This window comes from Bombyx mandarina, chromosome 28, assembly GCF_030267445.1.
Source record: "Bombyx mandarina strain Sakado chromosome 28, ASM3026744v2".
NCBI lineage: Eukaryota > Metazoa > Arthropoda > Insecta > Lepidoptera > Bombycidae > Bombyx > Bombyx mandarina.
The window spans coordinates 1,489,636-1,507,628 of record NC_143233.1 but is presented as its reverse complement, the minus strand read 5'-3'; the positions used below and the strand labels follow the sequence as shown (position 1 = coordinate 1,507,628).

Sequence of the window (17,993 nt, the reverse complement as noted above, 5' to 3'; positions counted from 1 at the left end):
TTTGTATTATATATATAATTATTAAAGCGTAGCCTAAAAGCAGCTTAAATGTAAAGGTGCGATATGTTATTTCGCTTTTGCGTTCATTGTGGTTGTCATAGCAAAAACGGTTGCCATGGTTAATTGTTGTTAAATCGATCAAACGACACAAGAGGCTCGCAAAAAACTAAACTAAAAACCGTACTAAGATATTTGAATCTATTACCCAAAAATGGTACTATTCCACGTAAAAAGAGGAGATGAAAGTCAATTCCTCTATCGGACAGAGGTCGAAAAGCCCGTTAATGATGTGGTAAAAGACATTGTGGCGATTTTCAATGGAAGGCTGAAGGTTACCAGAATATGTCATGAAATGGAAGAGTTGGCAGATCACGGAACCTTCCTTCCTTTGGAGATGCAGGGATTGACCGAAGAACAGGTTAGCTATATTCTTTTGCTCTCTCCTAATAAGCACAGACTAGTGTTTTTCTTTGTGTGTTCTCGAAATGATTTTGTATTAAAAAGTATTCCTAACGTTGTAATCGCTACTCTGTATTTCAGACGACTTCAAAGACACTTACATATAATATGTAAATCAGAGTACACGAGAGCCAATAGAAAAATAACAGCTCCCCAATCTACGAAGATCTCATCGGTACTTCAAATAATTTCAGATAAAAGAACTTAAGCTGGAGGATCCGTGGGCAAATCGTTGCGCTCCTCAAGGATACGTGGTTGCCAAAGACGAAATGGGTCGCCGTTGTGGTCTCGCCCCTCCACCGAACCTTAAGGAAGTACTCAAGAAAGCTGCTGAAACTGCGAAGGACATTATCAGTAAAAAGCATGTATGTATTAATTTATATATTTTAATTTTAAAAGTCATCATGGCCTAGAGGATAAGACGTCCGGTGCATTCGTGTTGAGCGATGTACTGGTGTTCGAATCCCGCAGGCGGGTGCCAATTTTTCTAATGAAATACGTACTCAGCAAATGTTCACGATTGATTTCCACGGTGAAGGAATAACATCGTGTAATAAAAATCAAACCCGCAAAATTATAATTTGTGTATTCACTGGTGGTAGGTCCTCTTGTGAGTCCGCACGGGTAGGTACCACCACCTCGCCTATTTCTGCTGTGAAGCAGTAATGCGTTTCGGTTTGAAGGGTGGGGTAGCCGTTGTAACTATACTGAGACCTTAGAACTTATATCTCAAGGTTGGTGGCGCATTTACGTTGTAGATGTTTATGAGCTCTTACTTACTCTTATCCAGTAACCACTTACCACCAGGTGGGCTGTGAGCTCGTCCACCCATCTAAGTAAAAAAAAAGGTGAAATCTAATTTTTTTGTGATAGGAAACAGCAAAACAATAAACAAATATAGTAACACAAAAACATTATTTACTCGAACATCGAAGAATTCTAAGGAAAAGCTCTCATTTATTTTGGAGTTATCAGAGGAATGTTACCGTAAATCGAAATATAGCTTATTTAACGAATATTTTCACAAACAATACGCTTAGAAAAATAAGTACGCTGTTTGTGGAAAGTAGAAACTCTGGCTCTCTATTTTATTTTTAAAATCTTTATAGGAAACCCGGTCTTTGTTGGCCGATTTTGATCCGATCGCTACTAAACTTCTCAGAATCGTTCGCTAAGAAAATTTGAAGATTTCTTGATTTGAAGATTTCATTGAAATCGGTCCAGCCGTTTCAAGGCTTACCGGAAATTTAACTACGCACATAGACTTAAAATGTAGATTTCAAAATAACAGATTTATTATATCATGTTTTTTTTTTTATTGCTTAGATGTGTGGAAGAGCTCACAGCCCACCTGATGTTAAGTGGTTACTGGAGCCCATAGACATTTACAGTGTAAATGCGCGAACCACCTTGAGATATAAGTTCTAAAGTCTCAGTATAGTTACAACGGCTGCCCCACCCTTCAACCGAAACGCATTACTGCTTCGCGGCAAAAATAGGCTGGGTGGTTGGTACCTACCCGTGTGGACTCACAAGAGGTCTTACCACCAGTAATTACGTAAATTATATTTTTTGCGGGCTTAATTTTTGTTATACGTTATTATTCCATCACCGTGGATGTCAATCGTGATCATTTGTTAAGTACGTTAGAAAATTTGGTACCCGCCTGCAGGATTCGAACATCGTTGCATCGCTAGATACGAATGCACCGGCCGTTTTCTCCTTTAGGCCACGACGACTATGCCTAGTATTTTTTTCTTTCAAGGTGGACCTACAGGAGTGCATGACCCAAAAAGATGTGGCAAGGGCCCTGGATGAGCTACGAGGAGCTACGAAGATAGTCTTCCCGGCAGGACTTCCTCCACATGACCCGGTACGCATGGAGCTGGATAACGTTGAAGATTTATCCGGGACTCAGGCTGCAAATGAAGTTATCGATCCTTCAAGAGCTTGTTTGTGGGCTTGTGGGAAGAAATTTATCAGCGGAAATAAGCTGAGTGATCATTTAGGTAATAAACATTTGAATGTTTCAGTTAATTGAAATTTGGTTTAAATAATTTTATAGCGTAAAATCCTTGGTGTTATTATCCAGACAAAATCGCCTTTGCTGATAAACGGTTTTATTGGACTTAGACATGTCAAAATGAATTCAGCCGTGCTTCTTTAGGCATTGGCTCCATGTTTTAGTTGCATTAAAACGAAGGTTATTCAGTCTTTAAGACCAGACTGCATCATTGATTCGCAGAAGCTTTAAACAGAATGATTATACCCGAGCGAGCTCACAATATGCCTAACATAAGATTAGAAAATTTAGCCTAGCTAGTTTAACTTAACTAATTTTTTTTAAATATTCTCCATTTCCAAATCTATATATATATAAATTAATTGCTATTCGTTAGTCTCGCTAAAACTCGAGAGCGGCTGGACCGATTTGGCTAATTTTGGTCTTGAATTATTTGTGGAAGTCCAGAGAAGGTTTAAAAGGTAGATAAATATGAAAATGCTCGGAATTAAATAAAAATAACAATTTTGTTTTCAGTTTGATGTGTCCCGCGTCGGATGGATTCCTTTTGTTTGTTTTAAGTTTATTTTATACAAAAGTTTAGGTCTTGGCACTACGAAGTCTGCCGGGTCAGCTAGTGTTAAATATTTTTGGATGTTAATTTCAAAGTAAAATATAAAAATTTCAGGTAAAAATGACAAGACCAAAGTAACAGTGAAGATATGCACCGCTTCCGAAGGCGCTCCGGGACGAGAGCCAATCATGTCCGAGGAAGAAAGAAAGCAGTTGATGCTCCACGCCTACAGAAAGCAAGAGGAGTGGAAGAAACTGGAGTTGGATGATGAGGACGCTTATTTGAACTCGAAATGGGCAGACAAAAGGAATCTAAAAAGGCAACTGAATGGCTTGAACGATATTTCCTGGAAGCCGATTTTGAAGTGAGCAGAAGATTTTGTGTAGCTTTTCGTCTCTCTTAAACATAATAGAAGTTAAATGAATTGTCATTGTTTGAAACAAATATATACTTTGAAGACAATTAAAGAAGGAATTAATTAATGTGTATCTTTTTTAAAGTGTTTACAGAAATAGGTTTTTAATGCTAGTATTCTAGTTAAGTTAGTAGTAGACTACAGGATATTAGGAATATCTCTGGTTTACTTTTTTATTCCTAAGATAGGTGTTCGAACTCACGGCCCATCAGGTGTTACGTGGTTACCATAGCCCATAGACATCTACACCGTAAATTCCACCATCTACCTTGAGATATGAGTTCTAAGATCTCAGTTTTAATAGTACAAGGGCTGCCCTATCCTTCAAATCGGAACGCATTGCTGCTTCACGGTAGAAATAGGTAGGGTAGTGCTGCCAACTCACAAGACGTCCTACACAAATTAGATGTTATTCGTTCACCGTGGATGTCAATCGTGAACATTTATTAAGTACGTATTTCATTAGAAAAAATAGTATCTGCCTGCGGGATTCGAATGCCGTTGCGTCGCTTGATACGAATTCACCGGGCGTCTTATCCTTTAGGCCACGACGACTAAGGTCATTTCACTAGGATACTTTGATCTACATTAGAATTCTCATCGTTCCAAAAAGCATGAGCCGTATGCGATATATTCGTTCTAAGTTAACAAAATTACAAACAAAGATTCGAATTCAAATATATAAATAAACTACTGCTAATAAAAATCAAAATATTTTATATTCACATTTGTACAAACATTTGAAACGTAAATTTGTTAATCCTATTACATTACGAATAAAAGACACGGCTTCCTTTTGAAAATAGCATATTCATATTTCATACGAATACATTATTTACACTCCGTTTCACTCACAGAGTCGCTATTAGCGTTATGATGTACGACATTAAAGTGTGAGACACACGGAGCACGCGTTCGTATTACTAGCTGACAGACCACCATTTGTTTTCTTTGTATATATATGTATTTTTTTCCAACCAATGCTGATAGCCTTGAGAAGATATTTCAGCTTAATTACTATAAACTTTTTTTTTATTGCTTAGGTGGGTGGACGAGCTCACAGCCCACCTGGTGTTAAGTGGTTATTGGAGCCCATAGACGTCCACAATGTAAATGCGCCACCCACCTATGAGATATAAGTTCTAAGGTAAGTTACAACGGCTCAAGTATAGTTACAACGGCTGCCCCACCCTTCATACCGAAACGCATTACTGCTTCACGACAGAAATAGGCAGGGCGGTGGTACCCACCCGCGCGGACTCACAAAAGTTCCTACCACAAGTAATTACGCAAATTATAATTTTGCGGATTTCAGCTATTGTATGAAATATTTGGCCCATATTACACAGAAAGAAGAGACAAAACTTCATGTAACTGAGCGAAAGATACTGAGAAAGATACAAGGCCCAGTTCAGAGAGATGACAGTGCTTGCCACGTCCGGAAAAACAAGGACGTGGAGAGGCTTTTTTGGTGAGCCAAATATTCTAGGGGAGATGAAGGCACGGTGGCTTGGATAGGATTGGGCTGTGAAACGGGTGTACGCGGGTGTACCGGTAGGGACGCCGCTCCGTAGGGAGACCCAAGTACCGCTGGTCTGACGCTGTCGAAAGAAATTTATGTGAGCTCCAAGTGTCGGACTGGCAAGGTGTTGCGCAGCGCCGGGATGAATTGCGACGTTTATTGTCCGAGGCCAAGACCCACTGCGGAATAATAACGCCAGCGCAATAGTAATAGTAGTAGTAGTAGTATTATATCTGAGAATGACCCAGAAGCACATACATGGTGTTTTTTTTTAGGATTGAATTATGGCTGGTGGCCTGGAGGGCTTTCCAGTTTCACCAGGACAGGTGGGCGAGCAAAGGCTCAGCCAGGAGGGGTGGGATTTGCTAACAGCTACCCGAGCGCCTCCGAAGGAGACCTAACAGCTCAAGAGCAGCTGCTTCGCGAATGAATCTACTACCGGATCGGAATCGCGACCCGCTGAGAAGATCCGGCGAGAAACTCAGCGAGCTGATTCATGGGTTAGGTTGCACGGCGAACTCTTTGTCGAGTTCGACGAGTACGGTAACCGGGGTTCCTAAGCCTGCTCCTAGTGTTAGAGTTGAAGGCGTCTAATGCAAATGTTATTGGATCTGATGGATCCGTAAGGACGTGCATGCCTGTTTGCCTGTATACACATCACGTCAAGTCGTGTGTTAAGATTATAATTATTGCTTCACAATATTGCCTTGCCATTGCGTGGTCTTAATGGTTTAATATTTGTTTTACAGTGTAAATTAAAAAATAAGTAATCATTCGTGACATTAAGGGAGGTAATATTGTAGGTTAATTAATAGGTTAATAGGTAGCGTGTGGATCAAATCTAATTAAAGGAGATCCCAATTTTGTTTTAAATGACAATTGTAATATTGTAGGTCAATGTTTTTAAGCTCATTTAGTATGTCACACTTATAAAAAGTGATAAAAATAATCGTCAAAAATCCTCACTGCTTCCAACTTATTTTTGACGTAACTAAGATAAATAAAAACAGCATAAATTGCCAACATTAATATCGCTTTTAGTTCGGATGTTTTAAAATGACTGTCGGTTTTAGCGGCCCGTGTGTCTCGTTCCATCAGAGAAGCCATACGTCATTCTTACGATTTCTTTTATACCTTACCGCAGCTCCCTTCCACCATCCATCACGGATTCATCAGCGCGTCGTCCTAGATTTAATCCTTTATTCTACAAAGACGTGATTTCAATCTGTCATTTTCTCTTTTGTCATTTTCCCGTGGCAAATGAATCTGTGTTATTTTACTAGTTTATAATCCGATTACATTCAAAAGTCATTGTTAATCACTAATTTAAATGCAGATATTGTTTATGTCACTTACATATGTGCCATCTATCGTACATTGATGGTGTTATAAAGTGCCAATACCAACTGCGCAGTTTCAAATATCCAAGACTCGTGGTTGGGACTGTTTGACCACGTTTTCTTCCCAAAATGTTGAGGTTCCTGATTTGGGTTTAGAAGGCAGGGGCAGTCCAGGGGCAGAAGCGTATTGTAAGCCAGCGTTTCAATGCGAGCGACGGAATTCACGCTATGATATCCATGGTCTGTCACAGATAAATGAACGAAACTTAAGGTTTTCACGAACATATAGGAAATTTATCCCGGAGAAAAAATTTGCCTCTGATAAATATGATAACCGATCAAGAATATACAGGGAAGCGGGAGAGAGATTAAAACGACGAACATTATCCCTGAAGACCGGATATAACCGGATTATGGTACCCGCGACCGGCATTAAACCGGTTAAAGGCAGCTGCAGCCGGTTACATCCGGACATATCCGGTTCTGTCTTCGCTAATGAGCTACGCAATTATGTCGTCAGTCCCGGAGAATTATGCGAAATTTTGTGTGATAAATTTTGCGTGAGAGTTCTTTGAATTTGGCAAATATTTATAAAGGACACCTTCAGCTCTGATGAATTTTTGTGAAGGCTTGAAGTGTACAATGGGATATAAAATTTACTTAGGTATACTGGGCAATGAGGATGGCTTGGGCAGACCGAATCACGTTTTTATTTATTTATTGCTTAGATGCATGGACGAGCTCACATCCCACCTGGTGTTAAGTGGTTACTGGAGCCCATAGACATCTACAACGTAAATGCGTCACCCACCTTGAGATATAAGTTCTAAGGTCTCTGTATAGTTACAACGGTTGCCCCGCCTCTCAAACCGAAACGCATTACTGCTTCACGGCAGAAATAGGCAGGGTGGTGGTACCTACCCGCGCGGACTCACAAGAGGTCCTACCACCAGTAAAAGCCACTATAAATGCTTGGCCATCCGATGCCCCGATGTCCGTTGGTCTTATATTTGGCAAGCTAGGGAAGTTTAAATTGAACACATCCAAAACAAAGATTCGGTTCGCAATGAACGTTTTACAACAAAATTGTTCTCGAACATTCGCCCGTAATCACGAACAATAATTTTAATTTCAACTCGAAATAATACAATTCGGTTGATTAAGAATTCTCGGAGCGCTTAAGGAAACACGGGATTGAGGCACGCCGTGGCGTCGCTTTCTTATTTTAGCAATAATTAATTTTCTTGTTTGCTTTTCTCGTGAAGAGTACTTTCATCATTTCATCTAAGATCGTTTGTAATCTTCTATTTCAATGTAGTGTATAAAGCTGAATATATGTTGCATGTTTGTTTGTTCTTTCTATGTTCAGGAGTCGTTCAAAATATCTTCTTTTCTTAGCTAAGATCGACAACAGAGTTTTCGGATCACCCGAAGTTAGCCAGTTGCTGGAGCATCCAGAAATTTCTGATAATCACAAGATTATTCATAGCTCATCGTGATTTTATTCATAAAGTAAAACCGACCATATAAATCGTAGTTTAATGTTTGGAATAAACACTAACTGGTATAATTTGGATTTGAACATGGATATGGATTTCGATATGGACTGGAATAATAAAAATAAAATAAAATTAAATAAATTTTTTTAATAAAATAAAAAACTTTTATTTCAAGACATCAGTCTCATATTGTGTTAGTATTACAAATAACTTATCAACTCCGTCCCTGGCTGCCCCATCAAGCAGCATGTAGAACATGCAGCTTGATGAACTTACCCATGGTCAGGCCATCCAGTCTTTCAGCTAGTACCCTCAAGACGTTGTTGGTGCTTCCTCCTACTCTACGCATAATGGATGCCACCTTGTTGCAAATTATCGCGAGGTAGTCATCCGTTTGCGCATCGGCGAACAAGCCTGAGGCACTACAATAAGGTGGAAGCCTCAACAACACTCTGAAGGCATTATTATATTGTATTATATTATATAATAAGGAAAGTAAATGATTTAATCGATTTTGGATTTTTATTTTTCATCTTCGCCTACACGCTCACGATAATAATGGCGGCCAAGCCAGATAAACGGTATCTAGCACCTTTAAATCGATTACAGCTGTTTCGTAAACACCTTATGCTCTAGAATCTGCAATAGAACATGAAATAACCCTGGAAACTGAGCTCCATTTGAATCGCGGAGCTCTCGTCTATTGTGAGCGCGTTGAATGATGTGTGTGACATGTCTTTGTTGTGTGTTTATGTTCTGTGGACACGTATTACACGTTTGTTTATTATACGCTGTACCCGTTTCTTGGTTACACAGTATAATACTGTTCGTCAAGCGGCCCGCTCCGGCTCCGCTCGGGTCTATAACAAAAATTTCAACGATATTTGACGTTGTTTTATTGAAGTGAAACTTCTTTATCGACGTAGGGAGGAAAAAAACGTATGTAACTTTTTTCGGTTACGTGCCATCTTAATTTCTTCCGTTACGCGCCATGTTTATTTTATTTTTACTTAGTGTGTTATCAACAGATGTCGCTGCACGTAAATTGAACAATTCCTGAATCGCGGTGACGAGTTGTTACACAGTTGATAGACGTTCTCGTATTTCTCTGGCTAAATCATACCTACCTGGCGTCCAGATACCGTGATCATGCAGACGGTTCCCCTGGGGTGCGGCTGCTCCATGCACTGCGGAGTGGTTGACCCTTGCGATTATTTTTATATTTTATAAGTTTCACTTCTACCGTGTGTGACTTGCACACACTCACATTTTTTTCAAATAAAAGAACACTTATTGCGGCATTATAACCTTAGACACTATGACCTTAGAACTTTCAAGGTGGGTGGCGCATTTACGTTTTAGATATCTATGGGCTCCAGTAACCACTTAACACCAGGTGGGCTGTGAGCTCGTCCAGCCATCTAAGCAATAAAAAAAACGCTATATTAATAAACATTTACAAAAGCAAAACATTAACTGTCCCCTTCACACTCATAAGCTAGACCGCGCTAGAGCCAAATGAGCAGACTTTTCATGATGCGCATGCAGTGCGACGTCACGCCGTGCGTTTATTCACAAACACTATACAACATGGCAGTACATGGTAGGCGGAGTGGGGGGTGTTGGGTTTTATTTTCGTTACGGAATTTCTTGATTCGGTCGCCGCGCTCAAAGCCCGCGATAAAAGCTTTGCAATAGCTTAAAAAAATCAGGGCTGATCACTGAACTAGCAATACTAATACAGTACTCCGTCGTCGTCCAGACGCGGCTATAAACATTTGAAAACCAAATAAAGTCCACGAACAGTCCATCTCTCTTGCACTCAACGTCTTTATTATTCGTGAAAGCAGGATAGTCGTAGCTCTTAGTTTTATGGGCGGTTGTAAAATTGAATATCAGTTCGGAATAGCAAATCCCGAACGAATAATTATATCTGCGTAAGTGCGAGAACGTGACGGTCTAGTTGTGCTTCGTTTGATATAGAACAAGTAACTCGCACGGCAGAGTCGAGTGCAACATTTAGTAGAATAGTTTAGTGACCAGCGCTCAAATGAATTGGGTATTATCATATTTTATACTCGCATTATATAGCAGAAAGCTCTCAATACAATTATGATTTTCAGATTTTTATTGTCTTCGATTGACTTAGATTAGTTTACAGCTTATCTCCTTTTAGGCACTAATTTCACCGTCCTAATTCTTAATAACAACATAGTCGCTTACAAGTTGATTCTTTGAGTTGTAAATTAATAGATGTCCATATGAAACTGAAAAGAAATTGCATCAACGTCGAGTTGGTGTTAAGTGGCAATGCCTTAGCAATGATTCTGCCACAAATGTCTGCCACAAAATTTAATCGCAAATTGGAGCTAGTTTTGACATAGGAACTTTACGGTAACGTAATTGGCGCAAACGTAATTAAAAAAAATCACAAACGTCCTTTTGGCGATGGCATTTTGAAAATTATCTCCTTAGTTCACTTAAAGAGTAATTGATTCGGTCTTATAATTCTTATAACTATTGAAAACGTGGCTGTCAATAAACACTGTTATTACTAACTCGCGAGTAGGGTGAGTTCGTTCGAAGGCAGCGTAACACTCTTTTATTGTCGTCACGCTCGGAACGGTCGACGTAAGATTTTTCCTTGCCCCTCCTTGCCCCCTCAGTATTGAGGTTGAGATATTGAAACTTTGACTAGACTTCCCGGCGCGTTCGCTATTTGACACTTGACTTTAGACCGCGTGAATATACATATCCAGGGCGAAAGGTTATGTGATCTAAGCGACATTTTTGCAACTTTACAGGAGAGGCATTTAAAGTTTGCGATTTGGAAAAAATATCATGGCAAAAAAACTTTTTTAGCCATTTGGATAGGGTAAACATAAAGTTCAATTTAGAACATCGAATTTTGAATTCTAATCTATACTAATATATTATTATAAAGAGGAGAGATTTGTTTGTTTGTTTGTATTGAATAGGCTCCGAAACTACTGAACCGATTTAAAAAATTCTTTCACTGTTTGGAAGCTACACTATTCCCGAGTGACATAGCTTATAATCTTTTTTGAAAAAAATTTGGGATCCTTACTAAAACTGCAATAATATAACCCAAGGTGAAAACAAATTACCTAAAATATTCTTTACATCGCGTGCCCTGCGAAAACTATTGATGATAGAAAAAAAATGTGTTACGACTTTGTAGAACACACTATTATTTACAAAAAGTGTCGCGACAGCATATGTCTGACTATTATAATAGTTATACCACAATAAGCGTTATTTAAAAAAAAAAAAAAACAACTTCAAATATCGTTCAAATTTTTGTTAAGGACCCGAGCGGAGTCGGAGCGGGCCGCTGGTACCAAATAAAACGGACCTTTAATTACAAATATAACAGCCTGGCCACGGGACATTCGCGGATACGAATATTCGCGCGGTGCGAACGGCGAAGCGTCTAGCGACTAAAACAAGCGCATAGAAATGTACCTAACAAGCCACGCGCACCGGCGACCGGCGAAGCGACCGGCGGAATGTACCGAGCGAATCGCGCGGGCGACTTACGATGCGGCGGGCGAGCAAAACAAATGCATGAATAAGGACGGCGCAAGCCACGGAGTCGAGCGGTAGTCGCGGCGAATAGTGCAGTGATTAAATGAGTTTAGTTGTTTTCGCCGCGAAAAATGAACGCCGAAATTTTTTTATTTTATATTTTTTATTAATTTTTTTTTTAATATTTTTAAACTCGTCGTGTCCGAACGGATAAGACGTTCGGTGTTGAGCGATGCACCGGTAGTCGAATATCAGGTGGGTACCAATTTTTGTAATGAAATACGTACTCAACAAATTTTAATGTTCACGATTGATTTCCAAGGTGAAGGAATAACATCGTGTAATAAAAATGAAACCCTCAAAATTATAATTTGCGTAATTACTGGGGGTATGACCTCTTGTGAGTCCGCGCGGGTGGGTACCACCACCCTGCCTGTTTCTGCCGTGAAGTAGTAATGCGTTTCGGTTTGAAGGGTGGGGCAGCCATTGTAACTATACTTGAGACCTTAGAACTTATATCTCAAGGTGGGTGGCGCATTTACGTTGTGGATGTCTATGGGCTTCAGTAACCACTTAACACAAGGTGGACTGTGAGCTCATCCACCCATCTAAGCAATAAAAAAAATATATAGCTGAAATACTAGCTAGACCAGCTATTTGGAAGTCTAGCCACTCAAAGTATTTCTCGTACTTCTTGTGGAATTCTCCATCTATAGGTATACTCCGATTCTTATTCAAATCATGTACTTCACAATCTTTTCCAAATAATAGGTCCTGAACCAAAAAAATATTAATTTGTAAGCAATATCGAGATAATTTCAATATAGACATTTCGCTGTCGGACTTCCTTACTAGTCGCGGCGGCGAACGTGAGTACCCGTGGCCTGCAAACGGTGCTGCGCGAATGGTCGCCTCGCCCACCGCTTCGCTGTTCGCACCGCCGATCCCCGTGGCCAGGCCCATTCCGATAGAGGCACCCGTCACGTGCGGACGTGCTCATCGTCCACTCGATCGCCCGGTCTTTGTTCGCCCGGCTTTTGTTAGCCCGGCCATTGTTCGCGCGGCCTGTGCTCGTGATACATCTGCCGACCAAGTGTGTTTCCTGGAAGCTTTTATTTGTTTTGTTTTAGTTATTTTTGTGTTCGTGGAACATTTGCCGACAAAGTGTTTTCCTGCAAGTATTTATTTGTTTTGTTTCTTTTTTTAATTTCTGTTTTGTTGTGCTTTTTCTTTGTCCTGTAGTAATCGCGCCGCATTGCCACCTGTGTTCAATAGAACCGCTCAGGTCCGAGAAGTTGGGGCCTCGCCGCAAGGCGAGTGTTTTCAAGACCCGGGGCCGCCCCACCTGGGTACTCAGCGATCATGGACGCTGTATTCGCGGAATTCCTCCGACTTCGCCACCCACAGCTCGCCTCAGAGTTTCTGGCCTTCAAGGCCAATCACACTGCGAGCCCTCTCGAGGACTCCGCCGCGCTCGCTGCTCCTGCGTCGCCTGTACCTGCGTGCAGAGCTTCTGCATTGAGCACCGCAGCCTCTGTCGTGCCTGCCGCTCCCGTGTCGCCTATACTGGCGAGAAAAGCTGCTGCGTCGTCCGCCGTGACCATCGTTTCAGCTGAGCGATCATCCGCGGCCTCCGTCGCGCCCTCTAAAACACCTACACTTGCTCGTAGGTCGCCTGCACCCGCCTCCTCGTGCTCCGACTCTGACTCGGACATGGAGGTCGACCTCGCCCCCGCCTCATCGACGGATGGATTCACCCTGGTACAGAAGGGTAAGAAGCGTGCCGCGGAGTCTCGAAATCCCGCGGCCGCTAAAATTAGCAAAGCCGTGAACGCGTCGCGCCCCCGCCCTCAGACTCCCGTTGCGCCCCCAGCCCGTGCCACTCCGTCGCCGCGTCCGGTGGCACAAAATAAAACCCAGACCCCTCCCCCGGTTATCCTTCAGGAGAAGGCAGCTTGGGATCGAGTTTGCCTGGCCCTTAAGGCCAAAAATATAAATTTCACGAATGCCCGTAACCTCGCGAACGGCATTCAAATTAAGGTTCAAACACCCGACGACTATAGGGCCCTCTCTTCTTACCTCCGTAAGGAACGTATAAGTTTCCATACTTATACGCTCCAGGAGGAGCGCGAACTCCGCGTTGTAATACGCGGAATCCCTAAAGAGTTAGATGTAGAGCTCGTCAAGGCCGATCTGTTAGAACAGGGCTTTCCAGTGAACTCTGTGCACCGTATGCACACCGGTCGCGGTAGGGAGCCATATAATATGGTTCTAGTCACCCTCCAGCCTACCCCCGAGGGTAAGAAAATCTTCAACACACAGACCGTCTGTAGGCTCTCCGGTATCGCCATCGAAGCCCCCCATAAAAAAGGCACTCCTAGCCAGTGCCATAACTGTCAATTGTACGGGCACTCTTCCCGTAACTGTCACGCGCGCCCCCGATGTGTTAAGTGTTTGGGCGATCACGCCACGGCCCTCTGCGCTCGCGACCAAAAAACCGCGACGGAACCGCCTAGCTGCGTCCTGTGTCGAACACAGGGTCACCCCGCGATTTACCGTGGTTGCCCCCGAGCCCCTAAAATAAATCGCCGCGTCGCCCGCCAAACCCGCCTCCGAGCTTCCGGCCCAGACATCAAAGCCTCGGCACCCTCTGCGTCGCAGGCTAAGCCAGTGTTCGTTCCGGCGCCGGTGCCCAGTGTCTCGGCCTGGGCAAAACCGCTGCCGTACACGAACACGGCTACAACTCCCTCCTCCGCGATTCGTCCCGCCCCCGCGACTCGTCCCTCTCCCGCGACTTGCCCTCCGACCGCGTCCGAAAATCTCGCTTTAGCGATCGACTTCTTTCAGTCGATCAACTTTGAGCGCGTTAACGCTTTGGGCGACGCCATTCGCGCTGCCTCCACTGCACAGCACTTTATCGCCGTTGTGCAGGAATACGCCGACGTATACGCGTCATTAAATACGTACGTCCTCCCCTCACTCCGCCGGTAATCAATGGCGTATATAAGTAGAATAAAGCCCCTATCCGTAACGATAGGATTTTTTAACGCTTACGGTCTCGCAAATCAACGTGATCAGGTTTCTGACTTTTTGCGTGACCATCAAATTGATATCTTTTTAGTACAGGAGACCCTACTTAAGCCCGCGCGCCGTGACCCTAAAATCGCGAACTATAACATGGTCAGGAACGACCGGCTCTCTGCCCGTGGTGGTGGTACCGTCATTTACTATAGAAGAGCCCTGCATTGCGTCCCGCTCGATCCTCCCGCGCTCGCTAATATCGAAGCATCAGTGTGCCGAATCTCACTGACGGGACACGCGCCGATCGTTATCGCGTCCGTTTATCTTCCACCGGATAAGATCGTTCTAAGCAGTGATATCGAGGCGCTGCTCGGTATGGGGAGCTCTGTCATTCTGGCGGGCGACCTAAATTGTAAACACATCAGGTGGAACTCACACACCACAACCCCGAATGGCAGGCGGCTTGACGCGTTAGTCGATGATCTCGCCTTCGATATCGTCGCTCCGCTAACCCCGACTCACTACCCGCTAAATATCGCGCATCGCCCGGATATACTCGACATAGCGTTATTAAAAAACGTAACTCTGCGCTTACACTCGATCGAAGTAGTTTCAGAGTTAGATTCAGACCACCGTCCCGTCGTTATGAAGCTCGGTCGCGCTCCCGATTCCGTTCCCGTCACGAGGACTGTGGTGGATTGGCACACGCTGGGCATCAGCTTGGCTGAATCTGATCCACCATCGCTCCCGTTTAACTCGGACTCTATCCCGTCTCCTCAGGATACCGCTGAAGCCATAGACATCTTAACGTCACACATCACCTCGACATTAGATAGGTCATCGAAACAAGTTGTAGTGGAGGACTTCCTTCACCGCTTCAAATTGTCCGACGATATTAGGGAACTCCTTAGAGCTAAGAACGCCTCGATACGCGCCTACGACAGGTATCCTACCGCGGAAAATCGTATTCGAATGCGTGCCCTACAACGCGACGTAAAGTCTCGCATCGCCGAAGTCCGAGATGCCAGATGGTCTGATTTCTTAGAAGGACTCGCGCCCTCCCAAAGGTCTTACTACCGCTTAGCTCGTACTCTCAAATCGGATACGGTAGTAACTATGCCCCCCCTCGTAGGCCCCTCAGGCCGACTCGCGGCGTTCGATGATGACGAAAAAGCAGAGCTGCTGGCCGATACATTGCAAACCCAGTGCACGCCCAGCACTCAATCCGTGGACCCTGTTCATGTAGAATTAGTAGACAGTGAGGTAGAACGCAGAGCCTCCTTGCCACCATCGGATGCGTTACCACCCGTCACCCCGATAGAAGTTAAAGACTTGATCAAAGACCTACGTCCTCGCAAGGCTCCCGGTTCCGACGGTATATCTAACCGCGTTATTAAACTTCTACCCGTCCAACTCATCGTGATGTTGGCATCTATTTTCAATGCCGCTATGGCGAACTGTATCTTTCCCGCGGTGTGGAAAGAAGCGGACGTTATCGGCATACATAAACCCGGTAAACCAAAAAATCATCCGACGAGCTACCGCCCGATTAGCCTCCTCATGTCTCTAGGCAAACTGTATGAGCGTCTGCTCTACAAACGCCTCAGAGACTTCGTCTCATCCAAGGGCATTCTCATCGATGAACAATTCGGATTCCGTACAAATCACTCATGCATTCAACAGGTGCACCGCCTCACGGAGCACATTCTTGTGGGGCTTAATCGACCAAAACCGTTATACACGGGAGCTCTCTTCTTCGACGTCGCAAAAGCGTTCGACAAAGTCTGGCACAATGGTTTGATTTTCAAACTATTCAACATGGGCGTGCCGGATAGTCTCGTGCTCATCATACGGGACTTCTTGTCGAACCGCTCTTTTCGATATCGAGTCGAGGGAACCCGCTCCTCCCCACGACCTCTCACAGCTGGAGTCCCGCAAGGCTCTGTCCTCTCACCCCTCCTATTTAGCTTATTCGTCAACGATATTCCCCGGTCGCCGCCGACCCATTTAGCTTTATTCGCCGACGACACGACTGTTTACTATTCTAGTAGAAATAAGTCCCTAATCGCGAAGAAGCTTCAGAGCGCAGCCCTAGCCCTAGGACAGTGGTTCCGAAAATGGCGCATAGACATCAACCCAGCGAAAAGTACTGCGGTGCTATTTCAGAGGGGAAGCTCCACACGGATTTCCTCCCGGATTAGGAGGAGGAATCTCACACCCCCGATTACTCTCTTTAGACAACCCATACCCTGGGCCAGGAAGGTCAAGTACCTGGGCGTTACCCTGGATGCATCGATGACATTCCGCCCGCATATAAAATCAGTCCGTGACCGTGCCGCGTTTATTCTCGGTAGACTCCACCCCATGATCTGTAAGCGGAGTAAAATGTCCCTTCGGAACAAGGTGACACTTTACAAAACTTGCATAAGGCCCGTCATGACTTACGCGAGTGTGGTGTTCGCTCACGCGGCCCGCACACACATAGACACCCTCCAATCCCTATAATCCCGCTTTTGCAGGTTAGCTGTCAGCTCAGTGGAAGATTTTCCCTTTGTCGTTAACTCCCTGAAAAAATATCTAGAAAATAGTATTTATAAAAAAACTAGCGACACGCCCTCGCTTCGCTTCGCTTCCGTTTCCGTTAAAATTTATTATTGATAGCCGAGTCCCGCGATGTAACCCGCGGTTATTGTCGTACCGCGGGTGACGCCGCGAGGCAAAGCTACTCTAAAAAAAGTAGCCTAAGTTACTCCTTATATCATCAGCTACCTATCAGTGAAAGTCTTGTCAAAATCGGTCCAGCCGTTCCAGATATTAGCCGGAACAAACAGACAGACAGACAGCCAATAATTGTAAAAAATGTTATTTTTGTGTTTGTACCGTATTCATATGCATATAGTAAAAAACGGCTATTTGAATATTACAAACAGACACACCAATTTTATTTATATGTATAGATGATTCATCCGACAGTTGCATATGGAGCCAAATTTTTTTTTTTTTTTTTTTATTGCCTTTGTAGGCAGACGGGCATACGGGCCACCTGATGGTGAGTGGTTACCGTCGCCCATGGACTTCAGCAATGCCAGGGGCAGAGCCAAGCCGCTGCCTACCGCTTAATACTCTCCACAAGCCTCGTTTGAAGAAGGACATGTCATAGCGCTCGGGAAACACCGTGGAGGGGAGCTCATTCCATAGCCGGATGGTACGTGGCAAAAAAGATCTCTGGAAACGCACTGTGGATGACCGCAGTGGCTCCAGGTAGTATGGATGAACTCTACTCCGGTGGCGGGCGGTGCGATGGTAAAAACGAGATGCTGGTATCATCTCGAACAATTCAATTATTGTTAATATTTTAATGACAAATTAAATGTAAAGTCATTATACCATATCTTAAAAGCACCCCACGTTTTTGTTTTACGATAATATCATTTTTTCCCCAATTATGTACAATGGTTTTTCAAAATTGTCCTCTGTTTGGTTCAGCTAGATATAAAAGCGTGATTTTTTGTGTTTTTTTTAAACTAATATTTATTTTTCTTTTTTTTACTCTTTATTAATGATCATTTCATCGTAAGGTAGAATCGGCTTTTTAGTGAATCATATAAGACA

General features: G+C 43.5%; 2 protein-coding genes across 9 annotated transcripts in view; one reads left to right on the top strand and one right to left on the bottom strand.

Moving 5' to 3' along the window:
• The window catches only part of nolo (ADAMTS-like no long nerve cord), a 376,621-nt gene that overhangs the window by 117,542 nt on the left and 241,086 nt on the right, over positions 1–17,993 (bottom strand). The gene's annotated exons all lie outside the window — the stretch shown is intronic.
• Positions 167–3,518, top strand: LOC114240973 (cilia- and flagella-associated protein 298-A). Its single transcript, XM_028171676.2, has 4 exons — positions 167–418; positions 654–824; positions 2,225–2,468; positions 3,150–3,518. Exons 1-4 carry the CDS (start codon positions 212–214, stop codon positions 3,401–3,403), a joined length of 876 nt encoding a protein of 291 aa, XP_028027477.2. The 5' UTR covers positions 167–211; the 3' UTR covers positions 3,404–3,518.

What these genes read in the sequence shown, in the direction of transcription:
- LOC114240973 (XM_028171676.2), top strand. Translation starts at nt 212, where the DNA reads ATGGTACTATTCCACGTAAAAAGAGGAGATGAAAGTCAATTCCTCTAT. An exon ending in AGGGATTGACCGAAGAACAG is followed by an intron (nt 419 to 653) that starts GTTAGCTATATT and finishes AAATAATTTCAG; the next exon opens with ATAAAAGAACTTAAGCTGGA. An exon ending in ACATTATCAGTAAAAAGCAT is followed by an intron (nt 825 to 2,224) that starts GTATGTATTAAT and finishes TTTTCTTTCAAG; the next exon opens with GTGGACCTACAGGAGTGCAT.